Below are 25,710 nucleotides of genomic sequence, written 5' to 3' on the forward strand. Positions count from 1 at the left end.
AATTCTTGCTACACACAACCACAAATTATGCTTACCTATGAACTTAAAACTATAAAGGTTATATGCTTCCGCCGGTTGAATACTATCCTGGACAAGCTTCAAGGTCTGGTCTCGACTAGCAGTGGCATGATATGACAAACACTCCAAGGCGACCTTTTGCTTTGCCATCAATTTGCAGGCATTCTCATACATTTGGGTATTGTGTATACCCAGACCGCAAAAAATCGCAAAAGCTTCAAATATTGAAACATCCGAATCAGTGAATGGCAGGCCAGTTTCCTAGAGAAGACAAAAAACAAATGTTTCTTTAAGAATTTTGCTAGGGTTTGGAGTGAGGTCTGGTTGGAGTGGTTAGAGATAGGAAGAAAGATTTTCGGGTTTGGTGACTACATGGAATTTACGCGGAAATAGTTAGTTTATTTGTTACCATACTTTGTAATAAAAAAAATATTAAACGCTGAATGCAATGAGGGTGTCATTGGCAAGAGCATTTTCAACCGTAAAATTTCAACAAAAAAAATCAATTTCAAAAGTATTCTATATAACCATACCACAACAAAAGCTTATCACCTTCTCCCAGAAGTCGGAGGTCAAAGGTCAGGTTACATCAAATACTAGACTTGTTAATTATAGCAAATGATCATTTTATTTTCACGATATTTGAACTATAAAATACAATAAAGTCCCGGGGTATCTGTTCGTACAATTGTTCGGAATTTCCCCTTCCCAGTGGCCATAAAAGCAAATCAATTCCAAAGCAACTTTTCAATTTTTTTCATGCTCCCTAAAGATTGAAAAAACCCCTAAAATACAACACAAAAGTGGTACTTTCGGTCAACCAGTCTCTCCCACAAAAATCCTCGACGCAGCGTCAGATCGGTTGCATGACAGCAATGCATAAAACCTTCCACGCGTTCTTGAGACATACCTCTATACAAAACGCACTTGTTAGCACACAGGATGGGAATGTTTATAGCCGTGGCATATCATTTATAGGGAAAACAACAACAAAAAATATTAAAGATAATTTTTGATATTTGAGAATTATGTGTTATAATTGAATAATATTTGGAAATAGGTTTTAGGGATTTGAGAAAATTATAATTATAAATTAAGTTTTAAAATGCCTTAATGTTTCGTGTAATATAAAGTTGGAATAAAAATTAGGAATTTGAAAGGAGAATAATCGAAGTTTAAAGGAGATAGGAGGGAAATAAATTTGCATACAAATAAATGGATCGTCTCGTTAGCTCGTTGCAGGATAAAGGACAATCGTGGATACTACAAGGCAGCTGGGTTTCTGAGACTTGCTCGTGGAAAGGTAGCTGAAGTCCGAAATCAACGCGGCTACTACACTATCCGTTCAATCAGTCCCGAGTTAAGAAAGAGTAAAAGAGTAAAAAATAAAAATTTGGAGAATATGAACTCCAACTTACCTTATTTATTAATTGCGCGACACCAACAACATGCTTCTGAGCGTTAACGATAGGCATGCACAGTATTGCCTTAGCCGAATCAATTTCAACATCTGTAGAAATGTTGTGGTGTTTATTAACCCATTCTTTGACATCAGCTATGTTCAGAGTTTGCCCTGACGATGCCACGTACTGCGCTATTTGAGCAAGTGTTGAGCTATTCAAATCGTTAACTGAAGGCCGGGAAATATTTGCGGATTGGTTTTCAGTGCCCAATTCAAAGAGGACGGTGAAGCGAAGTTTCGAACGCTGAAATTATTAAAAAGAAAACGGGTTACTTTCGCTAACTTCCTTTACACCAGATACAATATAATATTCGAGGATTACCTGTTGCTCCAAAATTTCCTCCACGTTTACATTGTGACTTTGCCGCCTAGTTAGAATCGATCCTCGACTTGGCTTTTCAATTATTTTCTCCAAATGGCTCTACAAGAAATACAAAATGAATATTGATTTTATTTCCAGGAAAAGACTACGGAGCGTGCGATAACTTATGTCTAGATTTATATTGAAACTTTGCGCTTTGCATAATAAAATCTCTTTGGTACTATGGTGCCTACGACGAAAACAACTTTAAAACGGAATCCGTTCTGTTTGTTAGAATCTCAAAGAAGGTTTTCTCCTACGCCCTCAAAAAAGTAAATGAGCATTTAGACTAGCTCTATTACCTGCAGGATTTTGTTTTAAAAATATTAGTAGGAAAGTCAAAATTGCGATGCCTCTTACAACTTTCTCAGTAGAAAAGCTTTGACATATTTCAAAATCTTTCCGACATGATTGCCAGTGAACAACAGTGATAAAGTGCAGTTTTCACAAACCAACCAATTCTGTGCGTCATCAACCAATTTTTTCACTAAAAGCCATGGTGCTTCAGAAAATCCTCAAAATTTCTGTTTTACCTTTTTTCTAGTGGAATATTCCCTATACATTATTTCCAACTACACCATTTCGAATAGGTTAAAAGATATAGATTAAATTCGGTTTATTCAGTTAAAATATTCTGGGCTTGTATACTTACAGCTTCACAACAATCCAAATCCACCAAAAATACTGCGCAGCGTTCACACTTGAGCAACTCCCGAGCTTCTGTCATAATTTTTGTGACCAAACACTCCAAGTTATTCTGCTCCTCGAATATACTCCGTGCAAGATTCAGAAGTATCTGATTGCGCCTATATTCCTGAACGGACATTTCAAACAGTTGGGCATTCTGAATCCCAATACCGCAAAATGTTAAATATCGTCGAAAGATTTCCACATCGTGGTCGGTAAAAGCACCAGAGCCTGTGATCATAAAATTAGTATTTACGAAATCTTCGAGAGTAACTCCACGAACCGTTTGTTTTGTTGATAATCTGCGCAACACCGATGACATCTCCTTCGTAGTTACATATCGGCATAGACAAGATTGCATTTGTTTTATAGCCAGTTTTAAGGTCAATTTCGGAATTGAATCGCGCGTCCTTATATGCTTCCTTAATGTTAATTATCTCTTTGGTTTGCGCTACAGTGCCCGCTATCCCGACTCCAAAAGGTATCACAAGCTCCTTTGTTTTCGCCTTTTGTACAGCATCATCTAGGGCTGCAAAAGTTTGAAAAAAATGCAAGTGGCCTCGGGTGCCAATATATTAATTTTTGAGGCTTACCTGTATCTTGTGTAACATCAAAGAGCTTCGCTATCAGGTATCGATTGTTAGGCGGTCCTTTTGCCAAAAACAGGGATCCCCGGTCCGCGTGTGTCAGCAATCCAACATTTACTAATATCTTATGGCATAATATATCTATATCCAGTTCATTAGCTACATCACGGATAAGTTCCATAAACAATTCTCCTTCGTCCAGGTTCAACAAGTGTCGGCGACAACCAATCGAAGACCTTGATGTCGGAGAACGGCATTTCTTAGTGTAAGAAATAAAAGCAAAACATTATTCACAACATACTTTCCAATGATATGCTATAAATTGTGGGATACCACATTTAAAACCGAAATATACATATATAGTTGCAACCTAACAGAGGAATAACACTTGAATGAACTATCCTATCAGTTTTAAGTAGGGGATTTTGGTTCTAGCGCACTAATGAGCATGTACTACATAACCAACTGATAGGGAGAAAGCCACGGAAGTGCTCAGGCAAAGTAACGCATACACTATTATCAGAGAAATATTGAAATATTGAAATATTTTATAGTTTCCAATTGACTAATCTTTGTCCAGTAATTATTATATAATCTCAGTTTTTTTTACAGTTGTGTTTTTCTTGTTTGAGAAAACTTTTATATTCCCCCGGCAAGGAAGTTGTCCCCTTTTTAAAATGTGACCTATCTACTGCCAATTTCGCCTTCTAGTCAACACGTCAACCCATGCCTGGCTCGTACACTGACTGATACTTTGGTCGAAATTTTATCGGGTCAAAATGCATCGATGGCACAAGCTAGCAAAACCTAGGAGCTTTCGAGTAACAGTGCTGGTCACTTTACAGATGTTGCTCCCATATAAAAGTGCAGACAGAATATTGGTGCGAAACCGTCTCAACTTTCTAAGCAAAAAAACCAAGATAGATTTACCGCTGTAACGCGCTGAGCGACATCCAGTTCAATGCCACCATCAGCAGGAATGACGCTAAACACGTAAATAAATTGATCAAGGCTTTCGATGTTCTATCCCATAATGCAGATGGGAAGATTACGATGACCAGTCAGCCGGAGAATCTTGCCTTAAAGAGGAAGAAGAAAGATTACTTCTATTTGGAAGAGTGGTTCACCTCCGCCGACAACTTCACTCTTCACAAGGAAAGAAATGGCGGCCCAATGCTCATCGGACAGCTACTCAAGATGTCTGTTGTCCGGTCAGCGAGGTACTTGTGCTGAGTTTATGGGACTTCGCTTGAAACTGATGTCAACGTCACTCTTATTATGCGTATCCAAAAGACAACCTCTGCCGCTTCCCCATCACAAGTTCAAGCAAAATGTTGCTACCCCACCTTAGCATTCAGATTAGATACCTTTTTGATTGTTCGTTTGTCTACTTTCTGATACTTAGTGCCAGTTTTAACATTTTCGTCGTTTCTTATACTCCACGAAAAATGGATGCTTGGAGAAGATGTTGACATATTACTTTTTTTTGTCCCAGAAGTGTGTTGGTATTCCTCGTTCCAAGCGCCCATTGCAGTACTTACATAATTACATATGTTCGGGGGGTTGAATGTTCTTACATCAATAGGTCTACAAACTTCTGAGAGTTTTTAGCAGTTTTCGTTGATCTGACTCTATTGCGCCCAGGAGTTCAGATAACCTGAACTTTCTCAAGATGAGAGTTGACAACGTGGCGAATGCTCGTGGTAGTTAATGGATGGCAGCTTTCAGAATCCTCTCCAGTGCTGCCTTAAAGGGTTATATATAGTTGCAGTAGCAGATATAACAACATTTCCTTGCCTTTTTTTGGCAGCTTAGTAAATGTTTATTAAAAAATTGTTAGTAGCACCGATTAATATATAGTTATTATGATTCACTTGTAAAAGTTTTTTTTTAAGAAAAAAATTTAAAAATTACGGATCAATAGCTGATTTCCGAGAGTTGTTACGATGAGACTTCAGCGTTGCATCACCTCGGCACCAACACGGTCACCAAGGCTTAATAAGAGAGATAACGCAAAGAAAAGACCTAACGCGCGCGGGATGGATGGGGAAGGATTAGCTCTGAGCTAACTATGGCATCTGCGTGACGAGTGGTCCCGTCTTCCTTTCCTCTTCATGGAGGCCCAGATGACATGGTGGCCCTGTGGCGGCTCACCCTAACCTAAGCGTTCACCCCTTGCCGCTTCAAACATAATGGGGGGACCCGAATTAAACGGGAAGACTGACTAGGGAGGGCTAAATAACTTCAATTCAATTCATAATTACTTTGATCATACATATTCTCCCGGATAGAAATTGAAATCGACATACTAGTTCCCTTCTTCCCAGCAAAGAATATTCAATGCTATCTACTTTTTTTTCGTTTGATTTATCTGCAGTTTAAAAGAGTATGAACCTAATAAAGCCTTTTAAACACATTAATATCAATACATATCCTTTGCTTATTTGGTGATCATTTTTGATTGATATAACTATTTTACTGACCTTGGACGCCTTTTTTCATCGTGTTCTTATTCTAGTAAACTTAGCTTCAGCAGCATACTGAAATCGTAGGTCGTCCCGAAGCCAGAAACAAAACCGAAACATTTTTATTAAACGTTCATCAAAATTTTTGCCTCATATCAAAATTTTGAAGCTGTACAGGGAACTATGATAAAACGACTGGAAAAAACAAAAATGCAATAATCAAATACATGTGCGTAACTCCTCCCAATGGAAACGACGCACTTATTGTGCAAAACGGAAAAACTTTTACAAAATGGAGGCAGTTTATTTTTTCGAGGTGTTAATTCCCGTCCGATTTTTTTTACTTAAAAAAATATTTTTGAAAAGAAATGAAAATCATTGGTTCAACGACTAGCTATTATCATCATAAAAGGCACCTTTGCAAAAACACGACTCTGAGATACTCGCGTTTAAAGTTTCAAGTTTGTGGCTGAGTGGTTAGAGCACAAGGCTGTCGTATGGAATGTCGCAGTTCAAATCTTACTGGTAGCAATGGAATTTGTATCATGATTTGACGTCGGATACCAGTCGATTCCGCTGTGAAAGAGTACGTGAGTCAAATCAGGGTAATAATCTCGTTACTTCTTCTGCAATTTAGATTCGAAATGAGCTTGGGTTGTGCTTGATTTTTGTTTTGGGTCCAGTGAGGATGTGATCCGGTTTTATTTTGTAGAAGACGTTGCCAAAGAATTGGGTGTAACAATTTTCCGCCTTGAATGACTTTGGATTAAACATTTCGCTCATGATGACAAAGATAACAAAGGCTTACGTAACCTGTGCATCATCGCAAGTGGAAGGCTATGAAACTGACCAGTACCATCTACCTCGGACTATTCACGGCGAAAGAAGCCACATTTTTAGACTTAACACTAATCGTATTGCATTTATCTCTGCTTTTGAATTTGGTGATACATCTTCAAAACACATTTTCAGCATGTGCGAGAACATTGGGCTGCAGATGAATTGTCTATAAACGTAGGGCCGAACGGACTGTAGTCACAGTCCCCACAGTTTTTGATAAATCTGATGGTGTTGCATTTGTCAATACATATAAGGAGCCTTTGTGTGCTATACTATTTTCCAAACGCATTGCCATTTTTCTGAAGGGTTCTCTAATGATACCAGGTTCTAAAGAAAATTGAAAATTTGATTGTCGAACCTTCTGGAGATAGTGAACGTAGCAATAAATATCCTAAACAATGAAATCTCGGGACAGCAGTAGCTCATTAACAGCATGTTATACGAGTATATAGTCTTCTGAGGTGATTGTAAGCCGCCACTGTTCAGGAAAACAGATTCAACCGTAAAGAGATGAAATAGTGGGCTAGTGCTTAATTTTCACACCGAAAGAGAGAACAACGTTAACTTGAAGGCAATTTGACTCAGAAATTTAGTTTTGTTAGTATTTATTTTCGGTTCCACTCTGCTTTCCTGCTTCTCCGGTACTACTATATTTAGCAAATATCCATAATTCGGTAAGAAAGCAACCAGATTTCACGAATTTGAGGTGTTTGAGGAAAGATATGGTGGCCCCTTTCATGTGCTATGACTAAGGTATTATGGAATACATCGCGGATACCGAGAAGAAATAACGTCAGTGGCAAAATGCAATCCTGCCGGACTCCGTTTCGGATGTACGATATTTTGCACCAGCATATATCATTCTGATGATAGTTACTATTATAGCTTTTTCAGAATGCCTTCCTGCGTAGATCACTCCAGATACGTACGTCACAGGACCAATGTCAAACGTAGTTGCTTCTGATCACCATGCGATCAATGGGACAATATGTACACAAATGAATAAGTAATAAGGTGGGTTGGTGGGTCAATAATATATGTATTTTGAAAGCAATATTCAATCAAATCACTTCGTCAATCATCACATCATTTGACTACATTTAGTACCTCGAATTTGATACCAGAGGTTCGAACAAACTATTACTGACAAAGTCCTATTTTTACTACCATAATTTAGTTCGGTTCATTTGATGAATAGTAAATAAATGAAAACAGTTTCATGTTAGTCGCAGGGAGAGTTGGAAAGGATAAGCTGCTTCAAAACAAAAAGTATTCGTGTATAAGTAAATAATCTTAATTAAAACCAAATTTAAAATAACAGGTTGGTGCATGGTAATCTGCGCTTTTCTTAGCCTTCGTAAAAATTTTGGTGTTGTCCTTTTTACTTCGTATTTGAATGTCAATGATACCGTGCTTCAATTTCATTATCATCATGTTTAACATAATTTCTGTCTAAGAAAAAATAGTGGAAAACAGAGTTTCTTACTTGCTTCAAATCAAGGGAAACTAGTTTGTGGCACCACCATGATAATACAAGGCTTAATTCTGGAAAGTTTGAAGGAAACTCAACTATTTACTGTTTCTACATGAACATCGATTACTAAGATTAACTCCGCATTGCTATTTACATTACTTGCTAGTCCCCAAGCCCAGGTAAAGGAGGAGGACTTGAAGCAAGGTACTTTGTACTATCCTCAGTAAAATAGAAATATGGAAAGTGCTGAGATCAGGGAAAGAGGTAAGTATATGTAGTTGGAGTTATTCCACTATGCTAAATCCTATCTAATATTAATTGGTAACAGGTCCCGGTGGCCGACCAACCAAATGCATCCAATGTCTTAAAAACAAAATGATCGTATGAAAAATGTAAAAAACTGCTATAAACTTCTATATTTTGGTAGTCCACACACTCAATACGGTGTTGACATTGCCATTAAAAAAGTCGAACGATCTGATGACCACTTATGAAGCTCGTCATTATATCAATTGAGCGCACCTTTCACTTCTACACCACGTACGCACCACAAACAGGTCGATCCGATACAAGGTGCCTTTCGAAAACTTCTCTTCTCTCTCTCTAGCGTACCTGTTCATGATTATATCATCATTGCAGCCGATCTTAATTGTCATGTGAGTGAAAAGGCAGACAGCAACAGATGCTATGTGGGAAAAAGGGTTTGAAGTGTGCAATGGGGGTTGCGAGCATGTAACCGATTTTGTGGACACCCATGACCTTATGATTGTAAATAGATGGTTCATCAAACGATTGTCTTATCTTCCTAAATTTTATAGTGGAAACAGTAAAACGCAAATCGATTATATTCTCATAAGGCGCCGACATTTTACCACCGTCAATAATTGCAAATCCTTTCCTTATGGGACCATCGCGCCTAAACATTAACCGCTGATTGCCGTCTTGCGAATTAAGCCACCGATAAAACAGCGTGAGGAATGCACTGACTCGCCGCATATTAAATGGTGGCGATTTCGTGAGAAGAAAGAAGAAATGGTCTCACTTAACCGATTACCAACCATTACAAATGTGGAAGAATCATGGAACCAAGTTAAGGACACGATCCACAAAGCATCATATACTAAACTCGGGGTTACCAAGCCAGGTAGGCGGTTCAACAACCAAGATGCTTCGGAATCACGAAGTTCAAATGATGGTCCGTGAAAAGAAACGTTTCTATCACAAGTTTGTCGACATTAAAACGCTCGCTAATTGGCAAATTTACAAGAATGCCAACCGGCAAGTAAAGAGAGCGATCGCTGTCACTCGAGCGGTATATTCCAAAGATTCATACGATAGACTGAACATTCAGGATGGCGAAAAAGATCTGTCTCGACTTGCCAAAAGCCGACACGAACGCACACGCCCATACTTCGTTAATGACAAGAACGGTACTTTGCTTACTGACCGACGAACCGGATAGATGGCGAAAATATTTCGAGCAGATTTCAACTGAAGAATTTGTTCATTTTTCACTTCCACAACCATTGGCGACATTTGGAACAATTCCACCTGTCAGCGCAACTGAAGTCGAAGAAGCAATAAACCGAATGAAATTGGGGAAAGCAACAGGGCCTAACGACATCGCTTCTGAGTTCTAGAAAGCGGGGACCCAACACTGAGGCTCAGTATCGTATTCAACCGAGTTATTCAGGAAGGTAGAACAGCATCTGACTGGTAAGAAAGTACCACAGCTCTAATATGGAAAAAGAAAGGTAGTCCAGTAGAATGTTCAAATTACCGTCCGATCCAATTGTTGTCTTCTGCATTCTTGACAACTGTATCCGTGAAATAGTTCGAATAACCGTGAATCAAGCGGAGTTTCTCAAGAACTGCGGGACTTCTGATATCATACCCACTGTGGGGTTACTCATGGATAAACATCGTGAGAAGCATTACATTGAGTTTCTGGACCTGAAGAAATCGTATGACCATGTGCCAAATGAAATCATCTGGAATGCGATACGATAGCATTTAGTGGCAGAAGAACTCGTCCACCCTGTCGCCCTTTGTGGTTGTGGGTGTTGGCCCACTATAAAAGACAATGAACGGCGTCTTGTGGTAACGGAGATAAAAATGTTGCGTTGAACTAGGTGGGTGACGCATCCAAAATGAGGATATCCGCCATCGATATGGGGTTGCACCGGACGTGGAAAAATTGCGAGAGGGACGTCTGCGATGGAATGGTCATGCAGTTCGAACTGGTGATAATTCACTCGCTAAGATTGGTCTGAACATTGAAGCCGATGGTAAACGACTAAAAGGCCGCTCGAAACAATGGTGACTTGATACGCTGGATGGTGATTTGAAGGCCTCGGGATCTCCTGATCAGGTCTAACGCAACTTATCACGACGAGCCAGCCCCGCTGGTGAACGGGACAAAGGCTAAAAAAAGAAGAAGATCAATTACTAATATTCAGGTAAGCATGATAAATTCAGATGCGTTCAAGTATACATCACATGCAGTAATAGGCATTGTGTTTGATTAGGATGAGCATAACATTTACGTCTTTAATATATGCACATATATTATATTGAGATGTTTGAAAATATATGAAGGAGTACTTTGACTTTTTAGCTATGCAGGAATGAAAAAGCGTGCATAGAAAGTTCTTCTCGAAACGTCCAGCTTCCGGTATTTTGACTTGATTGAAAATTTCTATGAAACTTATTCCCAAATAAACCGTCGAATATTCGTCAAGAAGCAATTTAACGTCGATTATAGAGTCTAATTGGTTAGCTTTCATGCTACTGCCGGGAGGATAATGAGCATCCCCATATTAACCACCGAGTAGTCTCCCCCAGAAAACGAATGTGAATTTCTTCTTCATCTGTACATTTACTCACGGAAATATTTAAGCAACTCATCAATGACTTCAAAAGTGGCAGATAATTATGCACCAACCCAGTGTAGTATTACAAAAAGACTTACCCGGATCCTATATCTGTTAGCCGCGAACCGGAACTGAGGTTTACCAAAAAATGACTGAGATTTACCAAAAAATGGAAGAAAATAATAAAGCAAAAATTATCAAACAATAAATGCAAAGGCATGCAAATCGTGCAATTTGGCTCAAATGTTTCAAAAAATTTCGAAAGTTGTTCGGAATATGATTAAAATAACGTCCAAATCTTATTGAATTCCAATTATTTTTTCCCACTAAAAGAAAATACCGAAAATAAACGTGAAAATAAGTCTTCTAATGTGGTTTACCCTTAATCACCAAAGTCAGTTAGTATCGGCATCAGAAGTTAATTTTCAATTATATAATTTATATATGTAATACATGCAAATAGTACCTAAAAAAATAGTTCCACCCTCAACGAAGCTACGAAGGTAATTTTTAAAGTTTTATAGGAGAACTGAAAATGCAAACTTAAATCAAGGCCCCATTTCCGGAAATGAAACTATCCAGCCGAAAATTCTCAAGAAATGTTGGGTAATGCTTCCCCAACCCGACATTTGTTCATACAAAGTTAACAATACTGTAGTAAACATTTAGCAAACTCTAGAATCATAAAAATATATATAAAATATGTCATAATCTGGAACATGATCATGGAAAGTTTGGTGGAAATCCTACTATTCTTAATAAAGTTATGGTAGATCAATATTGGGTCCTTCATTCACTATGTGTAAGTGTTAGTATCACATTCGCACCTGAAGTGTCGAACTTCCGTTTTTCGACTTGTTCAGGCTAACAGAGATATTCATTGTTTTTCACTTTCTTGCCCCAGACTCTTCTCTTTTAAGCACAAACTTATATACATTAAGGGTCTTGCAATTTTTCCTCGGATGAATACATATGACGATATTATTGATTTGGTATTTCTAAACTGAATCTGGAAGCTATAAAATAAGATGTTACTAAGAAATTCATAGTTGAAAAGAAACGGACAAATTGAGAACCCGGAGGCTTGGTACCTCGGGAATCAGAAAGGGCTCCATGGCTATAGCGCTCCGAAATTAATAAGAACGGGTAAGGACTATAAGGGGGAAATGGCCAGGAATATCTGCAAATTTTATACATGTTCTTGGATATTGTCCAGTTTTTGTGCCAAGTAGGTTAAAGCACTTGGGAGAATATGATGTCAAGCTGAAACACGTGGAAGTAGGGAACAACTTAAAATTCCTGTCGGTTACTATTGACATACTTTTGTTAATAATTGATGATCGGCATTACTTTAGTTACTAGCTATGCTATAACCATTAAGGAGGTATAATAATTTTTCTAGAATACGGTGCAACTTCCCTTGTCACCATTATCATTTACGCAATGCTGGGAATCTATGTACAGATAATGTCTTAGGGTGCACTAAATTTAAGCAAAACAGAAAGCTTTGACATGCTATAACTTTGTTAATACCAGTTAATTGACGGAAAACGGATATAATTCCCTATATTGTGATCTAAACAACTTCATTAAAGTAGATATTAGGAAGATCCCTTAATTTAAGTGACTTTTTCAAATCTGTTCACTTGACCACGCTAGAACTGATGTTAAAGCTAAGACCTGCCATATTCGATGAAAAAAACCTTATATTCCACTCTTATATGTATGGGATCCCTCTTAAACTCAATTTAGAATTCATGCGTTTGGGCTTATAGTTAAACCTTGCCCACACAATCGCGACAGCAGGCATGACTATTTTTGAGAAAACTGCGGATGACAGGCAAGTAAATAGATAAACAAACATACGGGCAGATGGACAGACAGACGGAGAGTGAAAAAATTATAATAAGATTTCGCTCTCCATGAAATCTTAAAAATCAAAAGGTCTAAGAACCTTATTCGTAAAACAAGTCGGGATAAGAATACAAAACATTCTGTCATATTTGGCCAAACTCCTAGATACACATATGTACATACATATCAAGGACATAAATGCTGTGTTCATTCTAAATAAATAAACATTGTCTCTTACCGCATTGATAAGTTGATCTAATGCATCCTAATTGGTTACTACCCGCAAGCTTTATTACATATGCATATATGTACACACACATATCTCCCTGGAGTAAATGGCACCGATATGCAAATAATTAAAAAAAACTAAAAAACGAAAACCAAAACGCCCCCATGGACCCCACCGTTCATATATGTAAGTTCACTTTATATGATGATGACGACATACATGTGCAATAAATTTTGCCGGAAATGCGAAATTTGACCTTCTATAACTTTGTTAATAATAGTTGGTCGCGTTTGAAATTATGTCCTATATTATTGCCCATTGGTCATCAAAGGGTAGTATAGGTCCCAGGGCGAAACGTGGATTGGTACCCACGGTGGGGCATAAAACCTGGGAAAAGCCTGCTGAACCAACACCAATAGCTCCACTACATGGTAACCGCTGGGAGCTCTTTCTTAACGAAAGCTGCAGACGGAGAAGGATGAAGGTGAGTCTCCCGCGCTTAAAAACGGGACAAATTGTACCAACTGGTCGTCCAGGTTGGTAGGGCTGACAACCCTACACGGAAATTGTTACACAGCCACAGATACGACAAAGGAATAACGATTTGCGCATTTTCTCGCGGAACGTGCGCTCCCTGCACAGAGATGAAACTGCCAAGCAGCTAGTCGATACCCTGTTCCAATATAGGGCTGATGTAACAGCGTTACAGGAGATGCGTTGGACAGGCACCGGTTTCCTGGAGAAGAGACACTACACCATATATTATAGTGGCCATCCAGTAAACCATGTGTACGGAGTAGGTTTCTTAGTCAGCCAAAAAATTAAGCCTGCTTTTATCAGCTTTGAAAACATAAACGAACGGCTATGCATTCTGCGCTTGCGAGGTAAATTTGGAAATATAAGCCTCATTGACGTTCACGCCCCTACAGAGAAGACTGCAAAGTCGGAGAAGGGTATCTTCTACGAGGCAGTAGAACGAACCCTCGAAACCCGCCCCAGATATGATATCAAAATCATACTTGGGGATTTTAACAGCTAAGTAGGGAAGGAGCCCGTATTAAGGCGATACGTTAGCATTCATAGCTTACACCAAAATACAAATGATAACGGACTGCGGATTATTCAATTAACAGGGTCACACGAAATGGTTGTTGGAAGTACCCGGTTTGCGCGGAAAGTGGTCCACAAACATACACGTGTTGATCGAACGCCGCCACCTCTCAACCTCGAAGAATGACAGAACATATAGCGGGGCCAATATAGACTCGGATCACTATCTCGTTGGCATGGTGCTCCGAGCTCGAATAACAACACCACCCAGAATCCCTTCTGACAATCAGGTGAGAGTTAACACTAAAGCTATCTACAACACAGCCGCAGTCAACAGAGATTTTGGAGATGAAGCATCAACAAACGATCTTCACAATCACCTCAAGAACGTTCTCATAAATACGGAAACAAACATACTTGGCCCCAGCCGCAAAAAGAATCGGAACGGCTGGTTTGACGATGAATGTAAGCTAGCAACGGAACGGAAGAATGTTGCATACCGAGTAATGTTGCACTCTCAAAAAACGCGGACACGTGCAGAGACTTAACACGAACTCCGGTGAGCGGAGAAGCGAGTTCACAGACGGAAAAAGGAAGCCTGGAAGAACCAACCGGTATGTGAACTCAAAAAGTATAGGAAGCAACCGCACCAGGCGCGCAAGTTTTACCAACAAGTCAGCAGGAGTCACCTCGATGTACATCCTGCCGAACCAAAGCAGGAAATCGGATTTCCGACAGAATGGGCATATTGGAGCGATAGATCGCTAGGAGCCGATGAAATTACAGCCGAATTGGTTAAATATGGTTGTAACCAATTACACCAAGTGGTTCATCAACTTGTGCTCAAGGTGTGGGACAGCAAATCAATGTCTGACGACTGGCAAAGAGGTTATCTGTCCCATACATAAAAAGGGGAATATCACGCAGTACAGCAATAGAGGAATCACTTTGCTGAGTATCATCTATAAGATATTCTGCGCTATCTTGCTAGGCCGGATAGCCCCATACGCCCAGAACATCATTGGCGCATACGACGAAATTAATAAGACAGACTAGGCTGAACCTGACCAATGTGCCAGGCCAGATAAAAGCAGCAGGATCACTCTCAAGACCATTCGACATCAACAACGGTTTTGCAAGGGGATTGCGTCCTCTTTAACCTGGCCCTCGAGTAAGTGATCTGTGATGCTGAGGTAAATGCATGAGGTACGATCCTTTTTAAGTCCACCCAACTACTGGACTATGCTGATGATATCGACATCATGGGAAGAACCACCCGAGACTTACAAACTGCCTTCATCCAGATCTTGGGCTGCACATCAATAAAGGCAAGGCAAAGTATATGGTGGCAACGTCAGCACCAAAAACCAACCAACCAACAACATCAAACCGCACTGATCAAACGGGAAGAATAAAGATAGGAGACTACAACTCTAGGGTCGAAAATCACAACCGATAACAGCTACGATGATGAAATCCGTGCACGGTTGTTGGCAGCCTGCAGAGCTTATTTCAGCTTACAAAAACTGTTCCGCTCCAAACGTCTCACCATAGGGTCAAAGCTCTTACTGTACAAGACAATCATCTTGCCAGTCCTCATGTATTCCTCGAAAATTTGGGTTTTTAGCAAGAAGAATTGGGGACTCTTGACCGCGTTCGAGAGAAGAATCCTCCGAAGAATTTTTGGCCCCCTACATGAGGATGGACGATTCCGTAGTCTACATAACGACGAAATCTATGAGCGATACCATGCCCGTCAGATTGTGGATAAAATCCGGCTCAATAGGTTACGGTGGGCGGGTCACTTAATCCGTATGGATGAGGATGATCGAGCCCGGAAAATCTATAAGGGCAATATCTATGGTAGAAAAAAAGACGAGGCAGACCCTGCCTGAGATTGAGGAGAACGCCAGACAGCTTTTAGGGATGTCAAACTGGTGGACTTCGGCGCAAAACCGGGATGTCTGGAGTTCCTTATTAAGGCAAGCCTAGACCAGATACCGGTTGTTACGCCGTTGGTGATGATATTGATTATCACCCATCCTAATAGCAAATTTTGTAGTTCTGGGATGAAATTAAGGGCGGTTTTCCGATAAATTTCTAAAATCTGTTAATATACTATTATTAACTTTAGATAACGGATGCAGATATCGAAACGGGATGTATTCTGAGGCCTAGATTTCATAAAGATGCATCACTCTGATTTTTTTCAGATTTTTCCTTGGGATAGGTTCTGAAAACGAGACCTATTTCAACTGAGTGTAATTGCGTGGTACTTCTGGGGATTAATTATTTGAAATAATAAAAACATGTTTTTCCTCTTCGCAAGTATTAGCATGAGGAGAACAAGTGGTTCCCAAAATGTCGAGATTTGCAAAATATAAACAACACTAGCGAATAGGAAAAACAAGTTTTTATTATTTCACCTATTTCACTTTTGGGGCGCACATTATGAACCCATTTCCCCTATGTACTAATCGCCTTTTCATTAGATACCCCACATGATCATATTCTGTGAAAAAAATTACACCCCCTTTTCGCATGTATGGGAAGCCCCTCTTCAAACTTCAGCTAGCTGCATGTAGAGGGGCACACAGACCACATGTTCTCGCCGAATTTCGTGACTATCAGTGCAGCCGTTTCCGAGTAAATCGGGTGTGACAGACTGACAGACAGACATACACAAAAACCTGAAAAATGATAGTGAAAAGAAAAAAATTAAGTTTGACATACATAGATTTGCAATTTAATGCAACTGCCTGGTAGCATCGAATTGCAGTGAGTATTAGACAGCAGTTCAAATGATTGTGAGTCTGACTAGGCATTCAACTTTTATCAAATCCTTTTCTAAATAACAGAAAAACTATCCAGTAATGTTATTCAAAAGAAAAATAAACACATTTCCTTTTTTGTTTAAAAAAATCGAACATAGTGTCAGGCAGTGCGAAAAACGAGGGCTCAAGAAAAATAGGAGTCGACATTTTGTTTAAAAAAAAAACTTAAACATTAATACCTTCAAGTAAAAGAAAGCATTTTTGGAGAAACTGGGGATGGTTTTAATTTGTCGAATCCCCGCCGTCTCTAACTCCGACGTTCGTGCAGCACAGCTGGAGCGGACTTCCTTTTCAAAATACTATGCGTTCGTGTACGAAGAAATAAAAGAAACTATATATGTATGTGTACATTTATGTATATCCAACTGGTACCGCCGCACAAAAACATAAACAAAGAAAACTAAGATATTCCCAGCGGTGGACACAGCTCATATGAGTTCGTCTTAGGGTACAATAAATTCACATTGAATGCAAAATTTCTATAACTTTGTGAATAACGTATTCTCATTTATTCTAAAAATTTTAAATTGAGATGACATTTTGAGAATACGATAAAATACCATTGTTATCTTTATTTAAGACAGACAGATTGGAATGTATGTTGAGCCCTAGATTTTAAATAAATGCAGCTATTTTCAGATTTTTTGTTTGGATAGGTTCTGGGAACGAGACCTGTTACAAGTAAATTGAATGTGTCAAAAAACAGCCAGACAGACGGGCAGGCAGACACTGAATCGAAACTATTAGGTCTACCGGAAAGTTTGGTGCAAAATGTTGTAAACAAACTTCAAAAAGAAAGTGAAAATTCATTCAAGGCATACTCCCATTTGTCTCTTTCTTTTTACCACTGATATGTCACTTTGTATAAAAATGACCTATCGAATGAATTAAAGAAATTTGTTGAAAGTGTTTAGTGAAGGTAAAGTTTGTGACAGAACACGTAGAAGATAATTCGAAAAATTTGAAGTAGGAGATTTATTAACTTTCAGGCAATCCGGGCTCTAGGTGACCGCCTTTGATTGACAACGATATTTTGAAGACTATGTTAAAGGAAAATCAAACTGTTTGGGACCACATCCGGAAGCTGGGATTGGTGTGGAAATATATAATGTATGAGAGAAACTTTATTTTTTTTATTATAAAAACGGAAAGAACTTTCCGGTAGATCTAAAAAGAATATTTTGTTTTACACGAAACCTTAAAACACTTCATAAGCCTAGGAAAGTGTATTAGCACTAATCTATGCGAAAATTTTCAATGGGTAGAATTTCCTGAAACCCCTCTCAACTAAGTCTTAAATCGGCAGCTATCTAAATATCCATTTCAATATTCGCACAATAATACAATTTTCACAATCTCAACTCTAAGCACAACAAGCGGTTCACGTTGAACAATATCTACAGACAGGGAGGACATAATCATCCAAGTCATGGAAAGAAGGACTCTTTCACAATATAGAACTCCCATTTCTCAAAACACTTGACCAACACAAAGTGTTGCAACAATGATAAATTGTAAAATACTATAAATACGCCTCAAGCACGAAACGTACTTCAAAAGAGATACAAAGTAGATCTTTTGACGGGATTTTAAAAATACTTAAAGGAACTAAATAAAACCGATTGGGTATGGGGAAGGAAAGATAAATGCTCTCATTAGGAGCTACAAAACAATGCAAAATAAAAACACTTTTTAAAAAACAAAAGGAAATCTAAATCGTTGGCGTTTTTTATGATTGATTGTGATTTAAATCTACCTAGGGAAGCATCGCCATCTCTTTCAGGAATTTGCTGTAAACAGGGGAAGTAATCGCCAATCTATTATAATATCATGTCGAGTACTTGCTAATGATTCTACTACGTGCCCATTTTATTTTAAATGGCACTCAACTAAAGTTTCCTAGATACAATGTATTCTGATTCAGAGCCTTGGTGGATGTACAGTCCTTCGTTACGATAGAGATGATTAAGTTAGGATCGGATAAGCTCCCAAGAAGAGGCGTGAAAGTTGCCATTAAGCAACATATTTCTGTTACCTCCTTCACCCTCCATAGTCCTCGCTTTAAGATGATTCTCATATTCAAAGCGTTTTCTTCATAACTGCATTTGCTTACCTCCCTTGTTCTTGACTAGTTTACTTCTACCATGAACTTTCAGATATTCTTTTTGAGATTTCTGGTTTAGTTTAGTTTAGTGCTTTCAAGGGTTTATTTGGCCCATTGCCCTATCCCCGAAAATCAGCTATTCAACGGCACAGGCTTTGGCGAATCTGAAAACATTCTCCAGAGACGGAGGATGCACAGACCACCACTCCAATTTTTTCAGTGTGGTAGTTTTAGGAGCAGTGTGCTGTTAAAAGTCCTACTAGGGTTTTCATACCAAACTTCCTATGGGACAACAAAAATACCGCTCTAGCGACCGCGGGTTGCTTCACAAAGATTTTCGCCCACCGGCAAAAGTTCCAGGCAGCCACAGGAATGTTTCGTTTAATCGGCCAAGTTTCAGCCGGACCTGATAACAATTTCACACTAACTGGCTTGATATGTCGGTACTGTTTAGTGCTGATAATACTGCCCGACTGTTTGAACAGATTCGAATGGTGCAACCCCTCAATTTTTATCGCAAACATTCAGCTGCTTTTGAAATGACATATATCTCCGCCTGAAATATCGTCGTTATTTATCCAAGAGGTCGAGTCAGTTCCATAATCAGATTTCTTGAGAACACCCTTGCGCCCGATCCTTCTTCCATGACTGACCCGTCGGTGAAAATTATTCACTCCGCAATCCGAAAAGACTCGTGGCCATTTATCGACCATTCTTCTCTTTCTCTCTCGCCTATATGCGTCGTTAGCTCCTTTCTGTTTCACCTCCAAATGAATGGGAGTAGATATAGAATTGCTTCGATGGCCACCGAGCCTCCGAATCTGCATCAGCAGTTTCCTGCTGTTAGTAAAATTCAATCTTGACCAAGAGACGATGCCTACATACCTCAAAATGGGTTTTATTATGGATGAATACATCCAATGAATTCGTTTTGGTAAAAGTCCCCAGATCTCTACATCAGTCCTGCAGCACCAGAGCAATCTGCAGTATTTCTGGTATTGTTCCTGGATATGGTTGCTGCCTCACCTGACCATAGTGGCTAGATCGTCCGCAGATACTTGTGGAAGTCCTTTGTGTCCCCCGGGAGCCATAGCAAGGTGTTCATAACTAGAATCCATAACAAAAGAGAGAGAAGACATTCTGCCTCAATAGATTTCTGTCCAACCAATATGTGCATCCTTTCCACTCCAGCAGGTGAAGACTCCAACTGATTAACAATGGATCAATTCCATGCTGTGTTTCTGTCGTTAGCTCATGAAGGGCTATCTCCGTGAATTTGAATTTCTGGTAGGTACGTTACCTACTAGCTATGTTAGCTACCACCTAGGGATGTATATATCCCTTATGACGTTAGGCTGATCGGTTGGACGCTTTTTACGTCTGTGTAGGTGGGTACCCCACCCTGCTTTTGAAACTTCTTCCAATCACATGCCTAAACTCTCCTATCTACATGTTCATTACAATCATGTTATACCCTCGTATTTCTTACGATATTCATAAGTTTCTGCACCACCCCCTGATTCAACGTTCAACATAGTCATAGTAGTCGTATTCTGGTTTTAATTTCCATAAAACGACATAATTTTCTCACTGTCACAACAGCGAATATGTTATCTCTGAGATCGTTACACCTCAACATCAGCTGGTGTCTGGGAACTAAGCCTCTGGTCCACTACGAATTAAATGGTGGTGATTTTGTAAGACTTATCGAACAAAAGCCGGGATCAACGCATCTAGGATATCGGACATTTCTATTGTGTTAATGACACTTTTCCACTTTCGCAGCCCTGGCAGCTTTCGGTGTAATTCCACCTGTCAGTCCCACAGAGCTGCAGACGTAAGCAAATGAATGAAATTAGGGAAGGCAACGGGTCCTGAGAACATCGCAGCTAAGTTCTGGAAAGTGAATATCATCCGATTCCATTATTTATTACCATGGGATAACCATGAGTTTATTAAAAACTGTGGAACTACTGATAAAATATACGCTGCACGGTTACACCTGGAGAAACACCGAAAGAAGCATTGCCCTCTTTGCATTGCTGGGTCTAGAAGAATAGTTTGACCGTATGCCACACAAATGCATTTGGTATATATAGTGACTATAGCTAATGTTAGAGAAACTCGTGTCCTGTTCGGTTCGGAGTGGAGCAGATATGTCCTAATGGTTCCGTGTCCGTGGACATGGCCACGTAAGACATCCAACGTCCAGCATCGGCTATACTGTCCTATCCAGATGATGTTTTTTAAGGTTTTGTGTAAAACAAAACCTTATTAAAATCGATTCAATGTCTGTCTGTCTGTCTGTCTGTCACACGCATTTTTCTCCAACACGGCTAAGCCGGTCCGAACGAAATTTAGTGGACAGATGGGAGCTATGAAATCCCACGCATACAGTGAGTGGCATAAATTTAGGTGGAGTTTAAAGGAGGGCTCCCCATACATGCAAAGGGGGGATTCAAAAAATTTTATCACCAAATATAGTTGTGTAGGGTGTTAAATGAAAGGTCTCGATTGGTACTTTCCGAAACTGATATTAGTTTTGGCATAAATTGCAAAGTGCGTGAGTAAGGAGTCAAAATGTACGCACTTGAAGTGAGACAGGACTCATTTTCGGACACTACCCAACCTAAAAATCCGGAAAAAATCGGAGTGGTGCGCCTAGATGAAATCTAGGCCACAAAATATGTCCCATTCCGTACTAATAGTATATTACTACTTTTTAGAAATTTACTGGAAAACCCCCCTTAAATTCATCCTAGGACCTCTGAATTTTGTACCATCATAGAGCACAATATTACGTATATACGTGCTAAATTTCGCAGAAATCTGGCAATTAACGCCAAAGATATAGCAGTTCAAATTTAGCAATTTCGCATGAATTTACTGCTTCCAAAGCCATGCAAATCAGATGCTGACGTCATAATTACCCGGAATAATTGACATTCGCATGGAATATTAAAGTCGCATCTATAAAGAATCTACTTATCTGCAGCCCTTTTTAAGGTTTTGTGTAAAACACTTATGTGAAATCTAATCTTCGAGAGATGTCCTATTCCGGTATTTGCTCAAATAAATTTACTAATAGTATATTATCAACTTTTAGAAATAGACTAAAAAACTCCCCTCAAGCTCATCCTAGGTATACCAAATTTTGCACCGGCACAGGGGACAGTCTCGTGCATACACATGCCAAGTTTCATGAAAATCCAACTATTAGTGTCAAAGTGATAGAAGTTCAAACTTATCAATTTCGTCCTAATTAATAGCATCCTAAGCCATACAAATAAGATGCTGACGTCATAATTAACGAGAATAATTGAAATTCCAGTGAAATATTAAAATTCCATTCAAGAAGAATCTAATTCTCCCTAGCCCTTTTTTATATTTGATGTTGGTTACATTGTTGGCATTTGCTAGTAATATTAAACTCAGAGTGTGAAGCGTATGAGGTTGACCATTATCAACACAGGGCTTTCCATAAAATGGTTTATTTAAATCGCTTTCTGGAAAATAGAGGGCAATGGAATTTTTGGGTATACTACACGGAGCTGTCGTGCACTCGTCGCTCCTTACATCTTTTTCTTTTTCTTCAGCCTTCAGTTCACAAGTGGGGTCGGTTCGTGGTGTTCGGTTTCGTCATTTTATTTTATCAAGTGCCTGATTAGGATGTAATCTCGAGACCTTTAAATCTCCATCCAGCGTATCAAGCCACCATTGTTTTGGCCGGCTTTTTGGTTGCTTACCATTGCTTTCGATGTTCTGACCAATACTGGTTGTTGAATTCTCGTTAGCGTGAATTATGTGACCACACCATCGAAAACGCCGGTCTTGAAATTTTTCCACGATCGATGCAAACCCATATCGATCGCGGATATTCTCATTTCAAACGTAATCAAAACGTGTCACGCCGCCAGTTCAATGCAACATCTTAGTCCACATTACCGCAAGACGCCGTTCATTGCCCTTCATAGTCGGCCAACACTCAGAACTATATATGCAGTAAATTTGCCACTTCATCCAGGTTGCATTAATGCGTGAAACAATTTCATTACCCAGCTCTCCATTGGCTGATAGCATTGACTCGAGATATTTAAATCGCTGAGTTCTGGCAATGGCAATAACCTACCTTTCGAGATACTTAAATCGCTCAGTTCTGGCAATGGCAGCAACCTGCCCAGAATTGAGCAATTTCAATATCTCGGGTCAATGCTATAAGCCAATGGAGAACTACGTTGTGCTCCTCACATAGGGAAACACAAAACCTTTTATACCTGAAGCGCCCAGCTTCCGGTTTCCCGACTTGTTTAGTGTCTCACAACAAAGTTGATCTCAAGCAACTTTCTAAAAATCGAATGATCGCTTCAAGTGACATAGTCCACGACTTAATCTGAATAAAGCAGAGTTTCTGACAGCCGATCCCTAACGAAATATTACAAGAATATGGTCTTTGACAATATGGTCATGTAATGACGTAATGACGAAAACTCACAAGTTAAGGTCGGCTTAAACATTGAATTCGATGGCAATAGATCCAAAGGCCGACCAAAACAGTGACATTTTGATATATTAGATGCTATTTTGAGAGCCCCTTCCGATTCCATTGGGAGGGCCTATCATTTATGAAATTTGCGAAATATATATAGAACCTACTACTGGACGGGACAAAGGTTTTGTACGTCTGCGATGAGGGTTAAAGCCTCTGAGCACTCAGATCCTAATGGTCCATTGCACTCCATTCCCCCGACCCATGGAATATTGTAGATTTGTGTCTATATCGCTGGATTTCCGCTATTGAAAGTTGTGCTACCTGTTGCCAATGGAGCACATCAGCACCAAAAATTTGACGTCATTCATTGTTTGCGATTTGATGAGCGCGGACGAAATCGTCAAGTGAAGCATGTTTGAGTGCTAGACAAAAAAGATAGTGAGTTACGAGTTTATTAAACAGTCTCATTTCGAATAGGAGCTTTTTAAAGATATATGTGGAATGATTCCCAATTCTAATCTTCTTCCTCTTCTTCAGCCTGTATCCCGTTCAGCAGATAGGTTGGCCGTCTTGGTCGAATGCGCCATTTCCAGATCTAGATCTAGATAAGGTTGGAAGCCCATCATATCACTATCTAACGTATCAAGGAATCATTTAAATGGCCTTTTAATGATTTCCCATTGATTTCGATGTTCGGACTAATCTTAGCAAATGAGTCCTCGTCAGTGGGAATTACACGTCCATCCATCGAAAACTCCTTCTGGCGCCTAACCACAGAAAATACCGACGATCAAGCACCCTAGATCCAGAAATGCTATGTGGAGAGAGCGATGCTTCTCACCACTTGCGTAATTCCCCTTACGGGGTTTGATAAAACGAACCGCTTCATCCTCTTGCTCCCTTAGTGTCAGTTCAGAGTGTTTCTAAATACATATATACTCACCAAATTTCGTGACAATAACTTCGGCTAATTGAATGCAACAAACAGACCGACATTCAATTGACTTTGATAAGGTGATTTTAGAACTTCGAAAAAACCCCAAAAACAGCCCAAATCGAGAGCAGTTTATGTTTCAAAAAAATGTCTGCAGGGATTTTTAGAATCTTAGCTTCTCTATTCTAAAGGAGGCACAAAAGAAATGCAGGTGGAACTTAATTTCTATTTATTACTGACTGGTTTCGTGCCGTTTTTTGGAAGTTTCTACCATTAATTTAAAAAGCTAATTGGAATTTGAAACTTTGCAACAGTTTATGAAATGCTTGCACTCAGAATTCGAAAACGATTTCTAAGTCGAATTAAAAAATTTTTTATTTGGGAAAACGTGATGCCCATTGTTGGACAATCATTTGCATAAAATTTGACCTCAAAATCGTGTTCAGCCCACTAAAATGTTGTTCACAGTAACCTAACTTGGAGTCAACGTGATCATGAGAACGGAAGATATTAGTTTTGTGCTTCTAATTTGACCGGTTTCCTCTCTTACGTCACCCGCATGCAGCAGAGATTCAACCATTTGAGTACTTTAGTTAGCATGTCTAGAAATATGTCTTAATTATTACTAGATTTTACCACTCAACTCGTCTTGACGCATGGCGATCTCCAGTCAAGTGAATGACAATAAACATATTGTCAAAAGAATGGGTAAACAATGATATAACCGATAAGTTTGTGAATTAGAAAGCAAACAACTGAAGAAATACAAACATAAATATGGATGCGGTCCAAATATGTATGTGTTTTCAAATTTGGACGTATTATCACCTTGGTGCCATGGAGAATACTGATGCTTCTCATGTTCAAAATAATGTCACTGTCAATGAGCAAGTCATGTGTACCTGTTGTTTGCTGTTGTGAGAATTACAATCTTTGTCTAAGTATTTTACTTAATTAGGTATTTTTTTTCAGCAGAATTTCTTCTTGGTTCACACTACCATGTAGCCGCCGTTTTCTCCTTGGCGAGATTAGTTTAAAGTTTTAATCTTTGACACAAAAATATCCAGCACAGGATTGACCCTTTCATTTCGATGTAATTGGCTCATTCTGTAATTTGCTAACATTTTGAAGTGAAAAAATATCTCATTGAAAATGTCCTTTCCTTTAGCTATTCTAATTCAATGCAGCTTTAGAGCAGAACTTGCGCTAGATCATTAGCGCTTCTTTGTCACTGAAGTTTAAGAGACGGTTGAAAATTTCCAAATGTTTTGAAGTATTATAATTCGCTGTTGACATTCTTTGACCTACCACGTAAATCCTAAGTCCACTTTGGGATTGTCAGACATTACATGTTCTGCTAATATGAAGCAAACAATTTTTCAATGTATCAGTCCATGCAAAACTAAATGGGCTAAGGACAGAAATTAAAACAAATGTGCTTCCCAATAA

The 25,710-nt window shown here is 39.2% G+C and overlaps 1 protein-coding gene across 3 annotated transcripts in view; it reads right to left on the reverse strand.

The window, feature by feature from the left end:
• The window catches only part of LOC119652412 (cGMP-specific 3',5'-cyclic phosphodiesterase), an 81,717-nt gene that overhangs the window by 16,058 nt on the left and 39,949 nt on the right, over nucleotides 1–25,710 (reverse strand). Inside the window, exons 3-10 of one of the 3 annotated variants that reach the window (XM_038056525.1) lie at nucleotides 10,866–10,919; nucleotides 3,122–3,374; nucleotides 2,812–3,057; nucleotides 2,494–2,759; nucleotides 2,375–2,413; nucleotides 1,803–1,901; nucleotides 1,437–1,724; nucleotides 36–279 (exon numbers count right to left, since the gene is read on the reverse strand). In XM_038056525.1, coding sequence (XP_037912453.1) covers nucleotides 36–279; nucleotides 1,437–1,724; nucleotides 1,803–1,901; nucleotides 2,375–2,413; nucleotides 2,494–2,759; nucleotides 2,812–3,057; nucleotides 3,122–3,374; nucleotides 10,866–10,919 — 1,489 coding nt within the window. The remainder of the gene's footprint in view (nucleotides 1–35; nucleotides 280–1,436; nucleotides 1,725–1,802; nucleotides 1,902–2,374; nucleotides 2,414–2,493; nucleotides 2,760–2,811; nucleotides 3,058–3,121; nucleotides 3,375–10,865; nucleotides 10,920–25,710) is intronic. The other 2 variants (XM_038056528.1, XM_038056529.1) reach the window with 2 other exon arrangements.

Source organism: Hermetia illucens, chromosome 3 (assembly GCF_905115235.1).
Source record: "Hermetia illucens chromosome 3, iHerIll2.2.curated.20191125, whole genome shotgun sequence".
In the NCBI taxonomy this organism is placed as follows: domain Eukaryota; kingdom Metazoa; phylum Arthropoda; class Insecta; order Diptera; family Stratiomyidae; genus Hermetia; species Hermetia illucens.